This window comes from Scomber japonicus, chromosome 10, assembly GCF_027409825.1.
Source record: "Scomber japonicus isolate fScoJap1 chromosome 10, fScoJap1.pri, whole genome shotgun sequence".
Classification (NCBI taxonomy): Eukaryota; Metazoa; Chordata; class Actinopteri; order Scombriformes; family Scombridae; genus Scomber; species Scomber japonicus.
Genome location: NC_070587.1, coordinates 6,910,070 through 6,931,449, shown reverse-complemented (window position 1 = coordinate 6,931,449; position 21,380 = coordinate 6,910,070). Strand labels below are relative to the sequence as shown.

The following is a 21,380-nucleotide window of genomic DNA, read 5'->3' as shown; positions in this document are numbered from 1 at the left end:
TGGCAGCAGCTGACACAGAGTCTGGCATTGAGGTTGAGTCTTTCTGGTTGGAGTTTGGAACCACAGTGAGTTTAATTAGATTGGAGAGGGAGACCACATGGTTGGCTGACTGGCTGGTGTAAGACTGGCTGAGAGGCTGGGTACTGGAGAGACTCACTAACAACCACACTGTACTATGCACGCTGTGGAGAAAATCCACTCAGAACTACTGTATACACACCAATGTGCTTGCATAGTTTTCTGTAATATATTTATAGTTGTAGATACAGTAGCTGCACATTCATTTGTATGCCAATGGATCCCTCAAGTCTTTCTTTATTCTTCTGTCCCAGACTGGTGCCAGCAATGTTCTCATGCAGATAACTCATTATAAAAAAAAGATAAAACGCCTTGTGATATACAGTTAAAAGTATCATACATCATTGCTCACATCACACCACATTATCTTTTGTGACTCGTGGAATTTTGAAGTGCATATTTCGCACAGGGGAAAGAAAAAAGCCAGAGAACATATTCCCACAAAGTAGTTTCTATTTTCTGCACCAACACTTCAAGACAGGCCAGTAGATAAGCTGGAGACGAGAAGATAGTGAGGGGCTGCTCTCGCCCATACATGGGTAGGGCAAGGAGATGGAAGAAAGCTGTGGTATGCGCACACACACACATATTTACACACCCAGTGAGCATATTTCAAATATCATTCAGCATATGGACAGAGCAAACACACAAATTATAAGTGGCATGCAGATCACGTAATATGTGCACATATTTTAACGTAAACCAGGGGGAATATGAGCTCGCAGGCGCACACAAATAAGAATTCCAGCCAACTCCCGTCTGTGTTAACCTTCCAGCATTCTTTGTTAATCTGCACCATAATGGCACACCTGTCTTCTTCCATTCTCTATTACCACTATAGAAATACAGTGGGGGTGTGTGGGGGGAGTGGTCATGGGAAGGGAGGGGGGTTCAGGGGGTCATTAAACACATTCATGAACAACCAGCTGATCAACCCTATCTTTTAATTCTCTCATTCTTTATGAATCTCTCTATCGTCCACGCTCTGTTTCTTCATCTGTTTTCATAACTGTCTACTTTTTTCAACAAGAGCTTTAGTTATGCTTTTGGGGGGGTAGGGGGGTATGTTACCACGGTAACAGACAGAGAGGTTATTGTCATAGCTAGACAAGCATTATTGCAAAAAGTGGGAAGGATGGGGGCACAAGAGGGTTTTTTCAGGGGCAGGGGCAGGTCAGAGATTGGAACAGTGCAGGCCAGGGGGGGAATAACTAAAGCAGCGTGCAGGCGGGGTAGATAGGTAGGTCACATTATTATTGATTGCCTGACATTATGTGGACAGCAGGGGAGTCCACAGAGACAGACGAATAAATTGTGGCTTGACATCAAAGTCAGGCTGCTGACATTGAGCCTGCAGGGGACAAAAGCTGCCCAAGGCTGGATTAGAGGTGGATAGATGCACATAGGCACACGCAGATGCAGAAATAAACAGACAAGGAGAACACTGTCCACCAGTTACCCGATTAAAATGAGAACTAAAAAGAGAGAGCTTGAAAATGAAATGACAGAATGAAACAGGAGGGAAATGTCAACCATGAATAATTTCAATTCCAAGCTCAGATTTTTTTTTATGAAGCCACTTCTCATAAATTGGACATTTTCTTGAATAAGACACCAAAAATGTCTTACTCATTTACACATCAAGGCTCACCAGAGACTTCCAGAAGGTGCATTATTCCAGTCCTCATAAAATTCCAATCTGCTTCCCAGTACATTTTTCATATTCATTAATACTTCATTAAATTATTATTCATAGCTTGGATGATGATGTGATTATATATGAAATTGGAGAAAACAGATGAAATAATTAGGCCAATGAAGTTGAGATTTAAATATTCAACATTCTCATTTTGACTGACTCCACGGTTGGTTGTCTGGTGACTCTTGAGCAAAACAGACAAAAATAAGTGACAGGAGGACAAAATAGTCAGGTCAGATAACTGCAGGAATGTCCGACAAGACATACGTATTATGTATTATTATGTTAAGGCCACACCTGGTTCAAGCCTTTCATCAATGGTCATCAGACCTGACACAGAGGGCAACATCATTCATTGTCTGCTAAGTGATTGACTGCCAAGTCTAGATGGCTATCATCTAAGCTAACCGGAGACTAGTGATAAAATCTGGAATGTGTAAAAGCTGAGAGACAAAACAACACACGCCTCAACCTGCACAGACCTGCACCTCCAGGAGATGGAAGATATCGACACTGTGGGGTGGGGGGGGGGGGGGGGGGGGGGGGTGCAGGTGGGGTTTTCAGAGAAGCCAAAAACAAACAGACAAAAACAGCAGGATGTCGTCATGGATGGAGAAAGAGACAAAAACGAGCGGTGGGGGGCCGAGAGGAAGAGCGTGGAAGGAGAGAGGGGAAAAGGTTAGACATAGTAATATGATTGAAAAATGTTTCAGCCACATTCTACTCCCCAACCAAGCCCTTGAACCACCAAACACTGGCTGTCTCTCTCTATAAATCTCCCTCCACAAAAGCAGACTGACCCATTTAATGCTACAACTTCCTCTGCTCACACAGTGCCCACCTCTTGCTATTCAGGAAAAAACACAGGATAGAAATACCGCCAGCTCTTCTTCGCCTTTAAACTACACATACCCAAGGTCACACGCTGATGTGTAATGTTGTTGGTCTCCCAAGAGATTTCACACCAGATGGGCCTGTGACCCTTCAGGTCATGCTGCCTATTCCACCCACACATTCACATATACACAGATACACACTTCCCCAATTCAAATGCCACAAATTTACACTTCTCTAAGGTCTGTTTTCTACTGACAATTCATCAATATTGTGGCCTTTCCATTATAGGTTACTGACTACTAACTCTTTAACTGCACACTGTAAACAAAGAGCATGTATGTTTAACAAGGCCAAAACGTATTATTAAAGTGATGGTTCGGCGTAATTTTGACCTAGCGTCATATGCATAATTATGTCAATCTAAACACCCCCTCAGCCTCAGCTTGCTCGCAAATTGGTGGAGTTAGAGCTATCAGCCGAATTGCTTAGTACAGGCTCTAATGGAACCAAAATTGCATCTCGTAAATTACCCCACTAATAATGCCTCGAGCACATGTATTGCTGGAAGAGAGTAGTAGTGGTGAAGAAGGAGCAAGAAGCAGAGTACAGCAGAAGACATCAACGTGAGTAGAAGGATAGGACAACATAAAATTCATCAATAGTTTTGGTAATGATTAAATAATATGACAAACAAAACTGTCACATAGTTTAGAACTTTTCCAATCTGAGAATTTTCATCCTTTTCTGTTTTAAATGATTTTAAATAGAAAACAAAATAAGCAACATAAATACATCACAACTCAAGCCACCTCTTTGACACAAACATATCAGGACAAAGATCTCCTCTTTCATCAAACTCACGTGTACCAATTCATGGATGAAAACTCAGCTTGTGTCTCCATTCTTTTGCAAACACACAGACCATGATGGTGTCCAGTAAAGATACCATATCATGAAAAACTATAGAAATATGACGTCAGACTAACACAGAAAAGAAAATAAGTGATGAAAGAAGACTGAACCTGACATGAGATGGCATGAGATTACATTACAGACACTGACAGGAAGAGTAGGAGAAAAAAAAGTGCATGTGGCAAAACTGGCATGAGGATGCAATGCTAATCGCCAGCATACCAAGATCAAAGGAAGAAATGAAGCATAAAAAAGGAGCGTGTCAGAGTATCCATGTGTCACTTTAATCATTGCATACCACAAAGTCACAGTATGGAGAGTGATTTGTTCCCCTCTTTTAATCAATAGAGTGTATCTTGGGAAAAAGTGCCTTAATAGAGTACCAGTGACATCAATGCTACTGTAAGATCTGACCTCTGAATCTTTGCATACATAATCATGCATTTACTTTGTACTGAACTTAGTTGAGAATTTTCACCAAGCCTGAGAGAAAACTCTCATAGTAGATGAATCATGTTGTTGGTGTTTATAGGAGCAGATGGTCCAGGTAGGTGTTGCAAGTATTGGCTGTTCAGGATAATGGAGGAAATAAAACATCATGCAGAGCCAAGCCGGATGGTTTTGTGTGTGTGCATGTGTGTATCTATCCATATGTGTGTGTGTGAGGAGGAGGCTTTTGGAAGCTCGTAGGGGTGTTGAAGGTTCACTATCAGCACCTCTACCAACATAGCATCTACTCCTCCTCTTCCATTTCTAAGTAACTGGTAATAATTACATAAATATTTGAGCGTGTGAAGGGGGAGGGAGTGAGGGAGAGCAGGAGGAGAGAACATGGATGAATGGTTAAAGGGCAAGGAGGAGAAAGGTAAAAGGTATGAAGGTGAGGAAAGAGGAATGGGGTTAGATAGAGGATAGTGGGCTTAAGACCATTTTGAGCATGATAAAGGTGGAAAATATAAACCTGTCTAACAGTATTCTCTACATTTTTTGTGAAGAGGAAAGCATTAAAACTTCAACTTAACTAATGTGGTTGGAGAAAATGAAATGGGTAAAAATGAAAAGAGAGAAGATGAAATTTTAAAAAAATCAAATGCATCCCATATATTACTGAACATCTGTGATCTTACGACTACATTCATAGCCTGTGTTTTTCATTATAAGAGTGGGGGATGGAGACAGAAACAAGATGAAGATAAAAGCAGACATGACACTTTTGAACTTGTTTCAATTAGATGAACTCAAAGGCACCGGCACTGAGTAGCTGGACCTCCCATCAGCATCATTCATTTATTATTCATAACACTGCGTCCAAAATCACAGGCCTATTCATGAAACATGCTTCTTTTTTTTTTAACCAAAGGCAGAGATGAGCGTGTGATTAAGGTATTCAATTTACTATTCCAGAATTTTTCTAGTTGTTAGGATGTGAGTCACCACAGTGAGCTTTTCTCAAAGAATTTGTACGCCACCAAATGTCAATGGGGAACAGTGTGCTTTTGTAATGCTGTGGTTTGAGTTATTCCCATTCTGCAGTTGGGTTAGGGGCCCTGGGGTGAATTCTGACATTTTATGGTGGGGATGGTGGCGTCTTGGAGGGGTTTGCAGAGGCAGGCAAAAGCTTGTTCATACAGGTTTATGGAACGAAGAAGCAGAGTGAAGGATTATGTGAAAGGACGCAGAGGAGTGGGCCTGTCATATCCAGGAAGAGGTGAGAGTGTGAGCTGAGGAATGAAGCAGAGAAGTAAGTCAAGTTGATGGACAGGAGGTGGAAGCTGTCTATCACCAGCAGAGCTCCAGAATTTTCCATGACTTCAACCCCTCATTCTTGAGATCCAGAAAGGTACATTGGGCGTAAGGGGGGGCAGAGGGGCCTGCTCCATATCTCCGTAATGAGCTGCGAACCACAGACTGAGGTGGCAGACAAGGCAGGGAGACACATGGAGGAGAGGCATGGAGGTAACACTCCAGTTTAGGTTTCAGCTGTGCACAAGTGAAGGCAGATGGGCTCGAAAGACCCACTAGATGTAGGACAATGTGTTCCCCAGATTAAAGAGGCATTATATACATTTAGCATACTAGTACCCAGATGCTCACCCCCCTCTGTTGTCATAAATCACACCAACTGGTTGCTTCATTCATAATATTTTGCATATGTGGCCACTAGAGATGCAGCTAAGGATTATTATAATTATTGATCTGTCAATTATTTTATCTATTTATTGATTGGTCCACAAAAAAATAATTTCTTAATTTTGTCCAACCAACAGTCCAAAACCCAAAGTTCATAATGATTTACAGCGAAGTAAAAGCAGAAAATCCTCAAAAATGAAAAGCTGGAATTAAAGAACAAAGACCATTCAGGCTTAGAAAATAAAGAAAACAATCATTATCAAAATAGATGCCAATTAATCATCAACCAATCACTGCAGCTCTGGTGGACACATATGTGCTTTGCCAAAAAAGCTACATCATGAAAAAATGTATATAAAAACACACACATTTATCTTCACACACTATGGGAAGGGGGGTGGTGGAGAATTGCCTTGACTGAGCTCCCAGGTTGCACTGTTTGTTCAAGTTGTCATAGTTATTTGTCTGTTGAGAATTCAAAAACAAAACTTCCTGGTCTCACAGATGGTTGCCCCCACCAGCCACTAAAAGATAACATTGGTTCAGAATGTACAATAAAATGCGATGAATGGTGTTATTTAAGATGAAACTCACCTTGCCTCATACATGCAAAACAACCCAAAACAGGCTTATGTGAACACAGCTGACAGCAGCTTTCATATTCATCTGATAATTCATTCCATTTTGGATTGCACTACACCACAGTCAGCTGCAGCAAGCAAACAGACGCACTGCAGTGTGTCAGTGTTACTGGCTAATATGGTTTATGGGCAGACCTGTGGACCGAGCCTGGCTCAGACTGATATGGAGGCTTGTTTTCACGCTCTAGAGCCAACCATCCAATCATTTGGATATTGTCTCATGTTTGTACTGGAGGCTTTGGCTGCCCTCTGTTAGTCAACTGACTGATAATCCACTGCAGGGGCTCTGACCACATAGTCCAGTGGGAACTGAGAGAGAAAAACAAGAGAAAAGAAACAGCAGAGACAGCGAGAGACATATGGTACAAAAATAAATCAAATGACTGTAGTGAGGACAGTAATGAGAAGAGAAAGCAAGAAAACTAGAGGAACTGGAAGATGGCAGCCAAAGAAAACTAGTAGCAAAGCACTCTAAAGTGAAGATACGGAAGGGTGAGTAGACAGTGAAAGAAAGAAATGAGGACAGAAAGAGGTGCAGACGGTGTTGAAAGTGAACACATGCAACTTGATCTCAAGCCCATGACCGTCCAGCTGTCTCTCCAGTTTCTCACTCCCTGCTACCGTTTCCTTTGTCCTGTTAAATATGTCAGCCATGCCCATGGGAGATGGCAAAGAAAGAAAAAAAGACAGAGGAGGAAGGTAGGGAAAGGAGAATGTGTGCAGTGAGGAACAAGAGATCCTGTTCTGATACTTGAATATGGCTGAGGTGAGGAAGAGAGAGAACAGGTGGGTAGCCACAGGAAGACAAGTATGTCATTGTTTGGCTGGTACCAATGTTACCATAAGGTCCACATCTCCTCAAACTGCTCCTAGCATATAGCATTTGCCAGTGATTGTTGAGCTGAAGTTAGCATTAGCAAGGGGTTACTGTTGCATACTGCGCTTTGACTTTGTTTGCCCTGTCATGCCAATGGTGGGCCTGGCTTTGATGCTCTTCTCAACCCTTACACCAACTGCCCCTAAACCAGCGCCAAACAGACACATACATAAATGCATGCATACAAACAGATGGGGCGAAGTAGGGTGTGTGCTTGTGTGGGTGAGGGGCAACAGAAAAGGGTGTGGGAGGTAGATTTTTTGGCTAGCTTTACCTTGCCAACTTCCTTGCCAAGGAGAGCTGGGTCTAACTCTGACAGCCTGGATCATACACCACCAGCTGGCTGCCAGTAGCCACAAGCTTGGCGGCACAATATGACACGATGCAAACAGGGAAAGAAACAACCATCAAATCAAAAAATGAGAACAATAATGACATAAATGAGACAGTTAAGTTATCATTACCTGAAAATACAGAAAATCAAAGCTTAACTTGCCTGTTTTAGACTTAAAAATATTAGCTTTGAGCAGGGTCTGAAATTAACACCCACAAAGCGCCAAATGTGGGTAGATTTGCCATTTTGGTGAGTAAATCTCAGAAGTACATCCGCCACACTGGAGGATACCAAAAGAGACATATAATAAAATATCTGGCATGATTGCTTGGATGAATTTACTTTAATTTCCCTATACAGTGTGGACATGCACACCATACGAGTGCCAGCCACAGACCGTCTCCAGCTCTCCCAGTTTCGTGGCAGTGTTTACCATATGGGACATTAGTCTTCTGCTAGCTACCATTAATTAAATAGCTACTGAGTGGCTACATTTACGAGGAGTAAGTATGTGTGACACAAAAAGTAAAGTTATTATTTTTTTAATATGCTTGGCCAATGGATTTTTTCATCCAACAGTCCCTTTAGCAATCAAAAAGTTACTTTTGCACACTGACATTGAGACATCATTCTAACATAAAGACACTGTAATTAAGAAACTAAGAAAGACAACAGAGAAAAGTGAATAAGAGAGGGAAGAAAAAGAACAGAGATGGTTATATCCCTGTGAGGCCCCTTCAGTGTACTGGTGGGCTCTACTGCAAGTCCATCGCTGTCCCATCACCAGCTGGTACTGCAATCAATGTGGGCTTGCACACACACACACACCTATTTATAACCTCTGTTAAGTCCGGATTCCAGTTCATGTTGAGGTTGCACTAATGTTCACATGTTCCCAACAGCCTTGACTGCTACAAGTGACGGATGCCCACACACACAGCAAAGTCCGGTCCCCCCCACACAGTACTAACTCTCCCCTTTTGTCACACACACACACACACACACAAACACACACATACACACACACACACACACAGCCATGTTAGTTCAGTTAATGGGGAGTGCATTCCAAGCACATAGTCTGAGCACATATTAACACACCCAGACACTCTCAGACTTTCTCGCACACCTGTGACTATGTAGATGTATGCACACATTCACATACTTAAACACATGTATGTATGCACACACACAGTTAAAATATCAACAAGTACCACCCTACGTCAGGCTCTCCCTTTGACCGTGCCTCAATGTTCTGCCCTCCTCCACTCCCTTCACTCTACACCTCCTCTCCTCTCCAGTCCTCTCCCCTTCCTCTCCTTCTCTCTCTCCCTCTCTTTCTTTCTCTCTCTGGAGTGTAATCAGCCCAGTATTAATACCTGCATTCCAACAGCCTACAGGAATGTCTTAACAATGTAGCCTTGTTCAGGTAGTGAGAGACAAAGACCTCAAAGGAAAATACATAACAGTGACAAGTCACAGGCCCACAGCATGTATGAAGTGAGGCACTTTATGTTTTGGAGATGAAGACATGTTGAGTGGGATACACTTGGCACTCAAGGTGTGTTGAGACAAAAAGCAAATTGGATTTTTTTGCCTTGTGTATTTGACTGCTGGGCCTTTTGTGTTTACTCGCCCCAAACAGCCAAAATATCAGCTGTATATTAGCTGTAAACTAGAAAGTAACAGACGCACTGATGGTGTTCTGCTGAGCTTCTGACTGAGCTGTTATTTCCCTGAGGTCCCTCTCCTATTTCCTAACTTCCCTGTACATTTATGAGACAGATTTGAGATGGGGGGAAGTTGAAATATTTTCAAGTCGTGCGAGCATGTCTTTGCGTCTATGTGTGCTACCCCTGGCACATTTGCATCTAATCATGTCTTCCCATTGACTTTTATGTAATTGCACTGCATCTGTCTGAGCGCACACTGATACTGCCTCCAACACTACCATTTTATCTATCTATAAATTATAGGTTTTGGGTTATATTAGAAGATTTTTTTTGATGTACTGCAATTAATTGCAGTAAAAATACATGTTATTATACTAAATGTGTTTTGCCATATTGTGATATATACTGTCTATACACTGTATATAAGCAGACAAGAGCGATAATGAAAAGCTGCTCCATCACCCTCCCATACCCCCATCCCTCCCACTGCCTGTCCTCCTTTGTCAGGCCTTATTATTGAACATGTGTCCTCCTCTGCCCCTGCCATTAACCAACCCCTCCCTTACACACTGCTTTGAATGGACAGGCATACACACACACAATGTGCAGCACACACTCCAGAACTGCTAATTGACATAGGGAGTCGGTGCATCTTTCATCATTTTCCACAGAGACAAATCTTGAAGTCTGTGTGTGTGCGTGTGTGTCTGTGTGTGGGTGATGTGAGTGGTGAATGGGATCAAAGGGGGTCCTCCAAGCTGTCTGTCCAGGACCTCTGTGCCTCTGTCAACACTCCACAAGGCAGCTGGAAAAGGCCAAATATCTATTGTTCTCAATGCTCAGAGTTCTACAACATAAATGTTCAGCATGATCAGCAGACTTCAGCCTTGTTAATCATTCAGTACAAATAACTGCTCACTGAAATAAGACTGCTGCAACATGCCTGCCTGGACAGAATGCGAGATGCTCTCAGGGCAAAACACCGGGGTTATAATTACTTTAGCCTTTAATAACAAGAGGCTAAATCAGTTAGCCACTCTGTAAGTCTAACATTATCCCCACAATAACTATCCATCACATTTGTTGTTCTGTGAATCGCACAGACATGTAATTGGGAATCATTTAGGCTGATGGAGTCATAATCCAATTGAATGCTATTGATTTTGGATTAAATATTCATATGGAACAGAAACAAGCTTGTACTATTTCCTGCTAGACTGAATCAAAATGAAGCTTTGAAACTTGAGTCTCCTTGAATTACTGGAATATGGACACAGCTAATGAACAAGACAAGAAGTAATTCAGCTTTGAAATTGACAATGAAAACAAGAGTAAATGCACTTGCCTTAAGTGATCTGGAAAAAGTAACTCGAGTGCTTTCCATCGCTGCTGCCCCAAAATGGTGCAACTATACAAATATTCTTACAGTCAATCCCTTCTGGCTCGATTATTATCATTAGCTGAACTGTCAGTCAAAAAATTACCTTCCCGGCTCAATATTCACTAGGGATTTGATACACCCTCCCTTGTATTGGCTCCTTCTGTTCGGGTTATTGTGATGATTACACAACACACGGTCAGCAGGATGCATATATTTTCCATTGGGCCCAGCAGGAGTGAGAGACAGATGACTGATGGAGAGTATGACAAGATTAGCTGAGGAATGACAGATGAGTGAGAAAGATGTATATGGAAAAGATGTGGAAAACACAGTGATAAAAGTCATGGTTTACAAAGCAGGGTATAAACTAGGGTGTGGTAAAGAAACTGACAGAGAATTCCAGGGAGAAATGTAGCGAGCAGAGAAGAAGCTCACGCTAAGGTAAAGAACAGGATGTGACTTGAGGAGAACATTAATAGTCAGATCATGGTAACTTTATCCTATACTCTTCTCTTTTCAAAGTCAAGTTCACACAGGCAGATAAGAGCGAAGGCAACTTTAGTGCTGTGGTCGTCATTTCAGAGGGGCTCTGGTAAGTGAAACCTCAATAAAACAAAGACAAGTTATGTCCTTGGGGCAGCTGCTTAACTCAGAAGCCATGAAAAACTGACACTCGATCTACTCAGTGATGCTACTCTGATCTCACTCTCAGGTAACGTGGGAAGCCCCCTTTTGTCAGAGATGAAGTCATACTGAACTACAAGTACACAGAACCAAACACTAACGTAAGGTGAAAGTGTGTGAAGGTGTTGTAATATGAACACCACCTCTGAATCTCATACACAAACAAATCCAGTAGCACCCTTCCCCTCCTCCACCTTCTGCTCCTCCTCTTCCTTCCCACCATGACGGATTAATGTTCCCGCTCCTGTCTCCCAGGTCCCCCCGGCCCAGTTAAAGCAATAAGATCTCATTGTCAAACACTGACCAGCCTCACTGGAGAGGTTAACCACTGCTGCTTAACCATTAACTAGATTAAAGTCAGGGGGGCGCAGGAATGTTCTCTGACAGATGGAAAGGGGAGATTGGACATAGAGTAATCATGGTGGTTTTGGCCAACCTTTGTGGTAGTGCTTTGAGTAAATTTGCTCACATGCACACACATATGCACATATGTAAACAGAAAACATTCTGAGGCACAGTGAACTTGAAGTGACCCTAATCTCTTTCTTATCATTATGCGATCAAGATAAGGGAGGAAAAGAATCCCTTGGGGCTCCACTGTCATATTTCTGAAACCACTCCCTTGGAAGCAAGAATTACTGGGTCAGAGGTGTCGTTCAATGGCATGGGAAGTGATCTACATACTGTAATTCTGCAGAATAATTTTCTGAAATATCAGATATATATATAAGTTAAATTAGGGGTGTGTTCACAGCACCAAACATACAGTTTTACTCTCTCCTTCCCCCACACTGAGCCAAGCCAGTGGTGTAGAAAGACATGAGGTGGTAATGGAACCCAAGTGTGTGTGTGTGTGTGTGTGTGTGTGTGTGTGAAGGAAGAGGGGGGTGAGTGGGCTTTTTGGAGGGGTGCATTCAACAACTGCTGCTGAGGCAACTGTTGATGTCTGAAAAGCAACAGCTTGCGGGGCTCCCAGAGGACGCTCTGCCAGCCAACAGTCAGATGGAGGGTTTAGGGTTGGAGGGGCGCAGGGGTTAGGATTTCTTCTCTGCTGCCAGGAAAATGATCTCCTTGGCCACAGATCCAGGCTTTTCCATGAGATTCTCCATTCCTAATTGGTATTCCTCAATCCTGACATATACCGCCTGTCTGTTCTTCACTGCTGTTATCGCTGTCTTTATCTATCGCTTTTGTTCTTTTCATCCTCTCTTGCATACCACACTACTTGATTGATCACAACAACTGGACGAGACACACAAGAGGAGTATTATAGATGTCTCTTTCTGTGGTTGTTGCATTTCCTAGCTGTTTTACTCTGACACAGATTTGTACATTGCATGGTTCAAATAGTTCGAGCCAATCCTCGTGCTTAGTTTATTCTGACAACAAACACACAGAAATAGATTTTGTTCTCTATCCGCATCTTGCTACTGCACTCTCCTGCTAAATGGATTGGCAGCACTTAACCTTGTCTCCCGAAAGAGCTTTGTGAATTTTCAATTTTGCTCCAACCCTGAATTGCAAACCACCCAACCCCCCATCACCCAGCCATCACCACCACCACTACTACCATCCCACACACACACACAAATGTAGAGACAAGGACACACATGCAGAGAGCCTCTTTTCAAGGCTGCATTTGGAATTACCCATCACCACCAACTGCTTCCCCTGAAGAAAAAAAAACAACAAGACTGCATGGTGACAACACAATAGTCAGCTGTAATCTCATCCCATCCCTTGATCTAGCTCCGCCCGTGCCTTCCTCTCTGCTTCCTTCCTTCCTTCCCTCCCTTCAACTCCCACTAATGACAAGACAGCAAAGCCACAAAGCAACAGCCTTCAACCAAATGAAAAAAAGTTTCTTTTTCACCTTTCTCTTCAAGTAGGGGAGGATTCCCTTCTTATTTTAAAATCATTAATGGTGGCTATAAATCTGCTGTGGAATGGCTCTAGGGATGGGCGTTAAAGCAAACAGAGCCCTCTCCCACCAAAACACAGCAGGAAGTCTTCCTGATGCTACGCAGGGTCATTAACTGTGAACCATGCATAAAGGCACCCGAGGTCAACACAGCCTAAGACAACGAGGTAAATCACAGCAGGCAAACACACGCACAGATACGACTAGACACCAAATAATGTACTCTAAAGTGTCTTTGTGAAGGACGAAAAAGAGAGAGAAGTTACCAAGACAGAGAGACAGGCAGACAGACAGAGAAAAGGAGAGGGGGCATCAGAGACAAACAGGAGGTGAGCAAGATGGAAACATAGACAAAGATAATCAGGAGAAACACACCTTTTGTAAATGTCTGAGCACCCGTGGACGTGTGAATAATCACAGCTTTAACCGCAGTGCTTTTGAAGCTCTTGTGAGGATATGAGGATGAAAAAGCAAGAGGGATCAACTTTTCCATCTTCGCTGTGAACCACATAATACTTTATAAGTGATTTTAAACCAGGTTTTACCATTTGCATGCTAACCCATGCCTACTGATACTGAATGCAGGCCCTCCAACCAACTTCACACTGCTGCAATTAAGTTTAATGTGTGCAAAAAACATAAAACAACACTGTGTATGTGATAGGATAACGGTCTCTGAGCTCAATGATGACTCAATGGACTTCCCCGTACAAATCAACCTGAGTGCATCCTTTCTTTAAGTGACTAATGTTTAACTGGTAACCCTAACCCTAACCCTCTCGTGGATGTTCAATGGGAGCCAGTTCCAACCACAAGAATGCACCGTGGCTATGAACAAACTCCCTCATTGTACCTATAACACTTCCTCTTAATGGTGAGATAGAAGCCACATTGTGGCCACTTGTTTGCATGTGGATTACTGATTGTGACTTGTGGTGAGAGGTTTTTTTTAACAAGAAACAAAGCCCATTTTCTATAGAGTTCGAACTAGTGATGACAAACAAACACACAGAGAGCATGCTCGGACGTGTTCAGAGGAATGCCACTCATTCCATCTTAGTGCTCTACTCCATCGTTGTGACACACACCAACACACATTCACAACCACAAAGATGAGATTGAATCACCTCAATAATTACAGCCACACCATTCCAATACCATCTCCCCCAAAGAGCTCAATGACAAGGAGGCAAATATGGACTTGCTCTCCCAAAGCAGCCACTATCAATCTGTCAATCACTGTTATATGAGCTAAGGTTTCCACTGTTGCGTAACACCAGGATCCTGCAGTTAGGCTCTTATGCATGCATTTGTGTGTAATCTGTGAGTAAATGTTGCTAAAGTATGAGACATGAACACTTGCTGGCCAGTAAATAAAAGATATCTGTGCAGGATATTATAATTATTAATAATTATGCATTTATGCATTTAAAGTATGCACACGTGTATATGCAAGCACAAAACCAGGTATAGTGCCCCAAGACAGTTCAGGAGGAGGTCCCACTGACTTTTATCTCCTCATGGCTAAATGGCTCTTTTTCTGGCCTAATACCATAATAATTACACATGGCTGCAGGGAGTGAACTTTTGATGCTGCGCTGGTAGGGGGGACAGAAATTAAAAGCGCGGAAATGACTGTGGGAATTAAGGCGGGGATAGACAAAGAGGCTGACGCTGCATGTTAGAGGCTAGCACCTTGAACTCAGCTGATGCTTGTCACACCGATTCTTTCCACCTATTTCTGACCACTTTGGAGTCTTTACAGTTTAGCTCAAACTCATCTGACCATCTCTCTCTCCTTCTGTCCCTCTCCTTTAATGTCACTTTGTTCTTTTTATCCCCCAGACTTGCAAACATCCAAGTCGAGGGAAAATGTTCGAATCATTTAGTGTGAAGTTACTGCTTCGATAAAATAGCCCCAGAACACATTGGTTGGACATATTCCTTTCAACTACTTAATGGAAGCAGGGTGCTAAAATGTTACTTTTCCACTATCATCTTAGAACTTATGTCTGATTTTAGATATGTGTCTTCACAAACTACTCAGCCTGCTGATGCCTGTGCTGCAATGGAAAAGGCAATGGCATGTCAGAAGCGTCAAACAGGAGTCATTTACCAATATGTCTGGTTGAGCGGGTCAGAGGGTCAGCGTGATCCTGGGCACTGGCATGCTGAGCACTTTGGGGCGCTCTGGGTTGCCATGCACCACATTGCCTTGTGTCAGAACTATATACATGAATAGATGCATATGTGCTTACAAATATGTAGATGTACTTGCAGTAGACAAAAACACAAACACATCTGCGCGTTATGGGTCCCATGATCCTATTCAGTGCGCTCCTCTCATGCTCACTACTGACATAGTTGGAAGTTACAAGCGTGTGACCAGCGTTTGTGAGAATGTGGGTCTGTGTGACAGAATCCCACTGAGACTGTACAAGAGCTGCTATTATTAGACAAAACTATGTAAGACACATACACAGAGAGAGAGAGAGAGGGAGAGAGAGAGAGATAGAGAGAGATAGAGAGACAGATAGAGAAACAGATAGGGAAACAGCAATTTGGCAAATGTTTTTTCTTTGATGAAAATGTTTGTAGCACCAAAGTGAAAAGATCACTTCTCTTCCCTCAGACTGACTTCAGAGAGGCATAGGGCGGATAGGGTGAGTTCAGCACCTGGGGCCAAACCTCTAAATCAATGCAGCACAGCTGTACAGAGGGATGTGTGATCTAGACTGCATCCATCAATTACAGGACACTTTTTAGTAGGCACCTGTTAAAAGGCTCCATGAAGGACAGACACACAGCAAAGCGCAACAACTGTCTCTGAGGCCTGTAAGGAAGGAGGGCGCAGTCGTAAAAGGAAGTCTGGGAAATGAAGCGGTGGCAGAAGCAGAGATGAAATGAGAGAAGAAGGAAAGCTAAACCAGGTAAACTCGAAGGTCGAGGAAACTCCGTTTTTTTATAAAATGAAAAGAAATTGGAACAAAATAATGGGCTACATGAAAGATGAGAAATATACAATGACTCAGTGAACATGAGAGGAAAAGGAGGAGATAGAGAACACAAGAGAGAGGGGAGTCGCCCAGTACCCCAGCCCCGCCCTGCAGCTCAGCCTGCTTCAAACCACCACAGGCTGCCTGCACCATCAAGATATTAGGAATAACTTCTTTTTTTTTTAAATGCCCACAAAGCACTCTGGCAAATTTGATTTTGAGATGCACTGAATTTCAAAGAAGCCGCAGAAGTCAGCAACACATCAAACAAGTAATATATTACACATTTAGAAGGACAATGAAAAAAACTACAATTTCACAATGATCCTAAAAAGATAAAAAAGAAAGCATGAAGCACAGTACAACCATAATGGACAGCACTGTAAATCCCTATATGGTGGACTGCTGCTGAGTAAAAGGAAATTAGGTCAATAATGAACTATCAGTCCTTCAATTAATTTTACCCACTTGGATTTGGTCAATAATCACCAACTTTTCTTTGACATAGATCATATGAGGCAACTGTTAAGTTAAATTTGGCTTTAGCCTCTCCTGCAACACCCAGGGGTGCTGAGGGTGAGGCGCACTGCCAGCAATGGATACGTAAATCCCACAGATGAGACATCAAAGCGCTAGAAACTGCAGCACAGCAGCCAGACAGCAGCATGAATGAGACAGAACATGGTCTTCAAATAAAAGCTTAAAATGTCTCACTAATGGGGAAGAAAATACTTGGGTAATTTAAAGCCTTTGAAAGCTCTTCTTGTATTTTTTTTTAAATTAATTGTACTTGTCTATACATGAACATTATGTTTGTTTTGGTTGTATACTGGCAGCTGGCTGTATGGTTAAGATTTGCTGCTATCAGACCATCCTGAATTCTGGCAGCAGAGTCCAGAGGAAAGTCGCAGTGCACCGCAGTCCTGTGCGCCAAGAAGTGCACTCAAGTGGAGGAAAACTACAAAGAGTCAGTATTAATATCTCAACAGTTTAAATATCCCGTATACCACTGCTGCTTGACCTAACAGCTGCTTCAGATTTGTTTTTAATAGTTACTGACCAAACAATTGGACAATTTCGATAGGTGGGCTGCATGACGATTTCGAGATAAGTCCGGTTGTCCACCTGCTGTCGGCTCTCTCTGGCTTTAGCACCCAGCCGGTAACAGGTTACAACATAATGCCACAATATATAGTAAATATAACCTACACTTCCAAAGTGTTTGATCAAGTAAAACAACTTAATGAACCAACTATGACTGGACACGCACAGGCAGGTCCGTGCGGTCAGCAGCGGACCTCTGAAAGTCGGAGTCTAGCCAGCTGCAGGAAAGTATAATCTACAGCGTGAAGCCTTGAGAAACTAAATAGGTCCGTGTCCAAAGCATTATAAAGTTACTATAAAGGAGTATCATTTAAAAAAAATGTAGCGGAAAGTATGAAAGGGACTTAAACCTACCTTGCAGTGCCCAGAGCAGCAGGGTGCACAGGAGCGACATGCGTCCAAACGTTATCCCGTCCATTGCAGCTTTTGTAACTTTTTGAAGGAGAAGTATTCACTGGGTTTTTCGCTTGTAGAGTGTGGAAATCTAGCAGAAGCAAATGTTCTGTCTTCTTTCAATGCTACAGAGCTCTCTCTCTCTCTCTCTCTCTCTCTCTCTCTCTCTCTCTCTGCTAAAGGACTGCCTCTCTCCCTCACACACACACACACGCAGACATCTGATGCTGGTGGCAGTCTTCTTGGTTGATATATTTGCACAAAAGGTGACCCCCCTCCCCTCCTCCAAATACAACTCCCTCCCCGCCTCTCTCTCTCTCTCTCTCTCTCTCTCTCTCTCTCTCTCTCTCTCTCTCTCTCTCTCTCTCTCCACTTCACTTGCAGTGAAAAGACCTGCTTGACTAATCGCGTATCTACTGGGCCCCGCAGGATAGTTTCTTTAAAGGAAGTTAAAAGTGATTTTATCATGAGGTTGTCTGACTAGCAGCAACTCCAAAACCATGCCCTCTAGTCAAAATAACACGTCTATACCAGCATTAGTTCCCAAGTAGCTAAAACATAATTTTTCACTTCTTTAATTAAGAATTTACTTTTTTTTTTTTTTTTTTTTTTTTTACTTCTTTAGAAGTATGTTATAAACATAGAAGCTTTTCTTATATTATTTGAAAAATTGGTAGCATGACGTAAAAATGCATCATAAATAAATTGGAAATAGGAAAAGTTGGGAAGTTAATATCATTCTCCATAGCAAATGGCTCACATTTTTATCAAGTAAACCTTAAAACAAAAGCCAGGTGACCAAATGAAGGTTTTACTTGCTGTTATCATCTTCTTGTTCATACTGACCATTAGAAGATTCCCTACAAATCTGCTTACCAGTGGCGGTTTTTGCTATGGGCAAAGTGGGCAACCGCCCAGGGCGCAATCTACTTGGGGGCGCACGACGCTCTCAAAAAAAAAAAAAGAGCGCATCCTCAAAAAAAAAAAAAAAAAATCGCCAGTTTTCTAGACTAATACCGCTCATTTCCACATCAAGTTGGTGCATTGGGCGATGAGGCGCCCCTACTATCACGTCAACTTGCTGCTGTGAGTCATGTAAATAGGTTGTGTGTGTCAGAAGATAAGGCAAAGGGGAGGGGGGGATCAACTTGCGACTGCAGAGGCTGTGAGCAGGTTGTGTGTGAGTCTCACTCTCAGAGGAAAAGCAAGGGGAGGAGGGGGGCGGGGGATGGACTGACATGTGATGATTATGATCCCAGGCCATACAACACAAACTGCTGCTTCCAAATAAATAGTAATACATTTATAAAAATTAATACAGACCCGTTATAGCTACATGTAAGTTATTGGGTTATGTGAAAATGCAATAAATAAATAAATAAAATGCAAAAAAAAAAAAAAAGTTTTACATACTATATTTCATTTATTCACCTTATTTTTGTGTGGTGAAGGATTTGTGCAATTTACATTGGTGTTAACATACTACATGCCATTAATTTATCTTAATTTCTTTCTCTACTCTTGTTAACTTTTGTATTTAATAACATATGTAATAAAATAACATAAATAGTTCAATATTGCGCTTGTGTTGGGGGTGTTTGGGGGGGGGGGGGGGGGGGGGGGGGGGTTGATGGTCGGTCCGCCCAGGGCGCAAAACTAGCCAGGACCACCTCTGCTGCTTACAGTGTAAGTGATGGAGGACTAAATCCACAGCCCTTGTGCAAAAATATATTCAAAAGTTTATGTGAGGACAATGTGAGGCTTCAGCCATCTGAGTTCATCTCCATCCCTCTGGATTGGAATGAATAGTGTTCAGCTGCAATGGAAGGATCATAACAAAAAGATGTAATTTGGCACTAAAAAATGTAATTTTGAAAGACATTGACTAGTTTGGATGGTTGAAGCCTCATTAATTCCAAATTAACTTTTAAATACATTTTTGCAAAAAAGGAGGACTGTGGAATTTGTCCCCATCAAATTGAAAGTACATCTCTAAATGACCAGTATGAACAGGAGGAATGATTAATGTTCAACTGGGCACCTGACTCTTGTTTTAGGACAGACTTGACCTTTAAACTATATGGTTGCTAATCACCAGGTCTTCATCACATCCAAAAATCGAATTGTCTAGAAAAAAGCAATCTGCTTTCTATAGTCCCTTTGCTCCATAGAGTGGCTCATGTCCCATAGACCTTTAGCATGGACCCTCCCCACTTGCATATGTCTGAAATAATGGTTTTCATTTTCAAAGCAACTGGAGGCCATTTCCTGGGAGTGGGCTAAGCTGTCTGTCATTGACAGACATACCATTCATTCCTAGACATGCAATTCTTTTCAGAGTCTGTTTGGGTATTAAAGGGATATGGTACAGACTATATGAGTATTTACAGTTCAGATATACAGTATCATGATGGGCTAAGTGGCTTACTCACAATGCTATAATACCAGTTTGAGTGCTTGGAGTGGGTATTGTGTGACCTGTGGAGTTAATTTAGGCCAAATCTCATAAGCTAGGAATTGGAACGCATAAACAGATGTCAGTCCTGTATAAGGTGGCTTAATGGTAGCATATCGTCCATTTAAGTGCACAATATGAACCATGTCCTTGTAGGGTTTTTTTCTACAGGAGGCTGGTTGGCAAACACACCCTGCAGGTAATAATAATCCCTTGCAGAGCAGTTGCATTCAAAGACACACATTCCAAAAATAGTTGGTCCAAAACAGCTGGTTGATATTTTTTCAGCCCTGTTCGAAGAGAAGAGGATACTTGCACCCTGTTCCACTGCAGCACACATACAGAGGAGTCGCCCCTATGGATGTGATCTGATAGTTGATCTTCCTGCAGTACAAACACACACACAGCTGCTCTATACATACAGAGAACACCGACAGGAGTTTGTAGAGGCTACTGACAGTTTGATGACACTGAGGCAGCTAGTTTACCCTCACACCCTCTCACTGGCTGAATCTCTCTATTCCCTGCTATGACAGCAGGAGGAGAAAGAGCCTTCCCACTGACTATCTAACATCAATACAACCACTCATCCCTGATATCGACCCAGTCATAATCATCTCTCCATGCTGTAGTGACATGAGATCCACTAACAAGTCCTCTGTCCTGTGGTGAAGGACTTAGCTTGGTGTAACCCTCTCACTGCCTTACATAAGACCTGTATCATGCCGCATAGTTGTGGCTAATGCTGATTTAGCTGAGCATTGAGCACTCTTACGTAAGGCCTTTAGTCATACTAACAGTAGTTGTGGCTGTGATTTACTGTATTGGTTCATTACTTAATGGAGCTGCAGGAGAGCAGAGGATGGAAGAGGACAAAGAAGGACACGGAGGAGAATAGTAAGCATAATGAAAAAGGAGATGTGAAGGGAAAATGTGAAGAGAGGGGAAAGAGTAGGAAAGCGAAGCAGTAAGGGGTGGAGAAAAAAGAGAAAGACAGAATGAAGAAAGAAATGGTGGCAAGAGCGCACTTAAAAATATTTCCGATCAGAATTCTCTTGTTTAGTCAGCACACGTGAAGCAAAAGCTTGGACATCATGAGGTGGGGGTAATACCCTTCAATCGATTTGTGAGTTGTGTTTGACAAAATTATAGGGTAGTCATCCTTCTGCAGACACTGTATTTTATGTACTTTGACATAATCCACCTTGTGCAGATAGTTGTTCAAACGCTGTTATTTTCAAATCATGTTCCCCATACTTGGTGTA

At 42.4% G+C, this 21,380-nt stretch overlaps 1 protein-coding gene across 1 annotated transcript in view; it reads right to left on the bottom strand.

Annotated features, from left to right (window-relative positions):
- The window catches only part of bcam (basal cell adhesion molecule (Lutheran blood group)), a 47,577-nt gene extending 29,865 nt beyond the window's left edge, over positions 1-17,712 (bottom strand). Inside the window, exon 1 of the mRNA XM_053327277.1 lies at positions 17,622-17,712. Within this exon, the coding sequence (XP_053183252.1) occupies positions 17,622-17,685 (64 nt within the window). The 5' untranslated portion in view covers positions 17,686-17,712. The remainder of the gene's footprint in view (positions 1-17,621) is intronic.
- Positions 17,713-21,380: the final 3,668 nt, after the last annotated feature.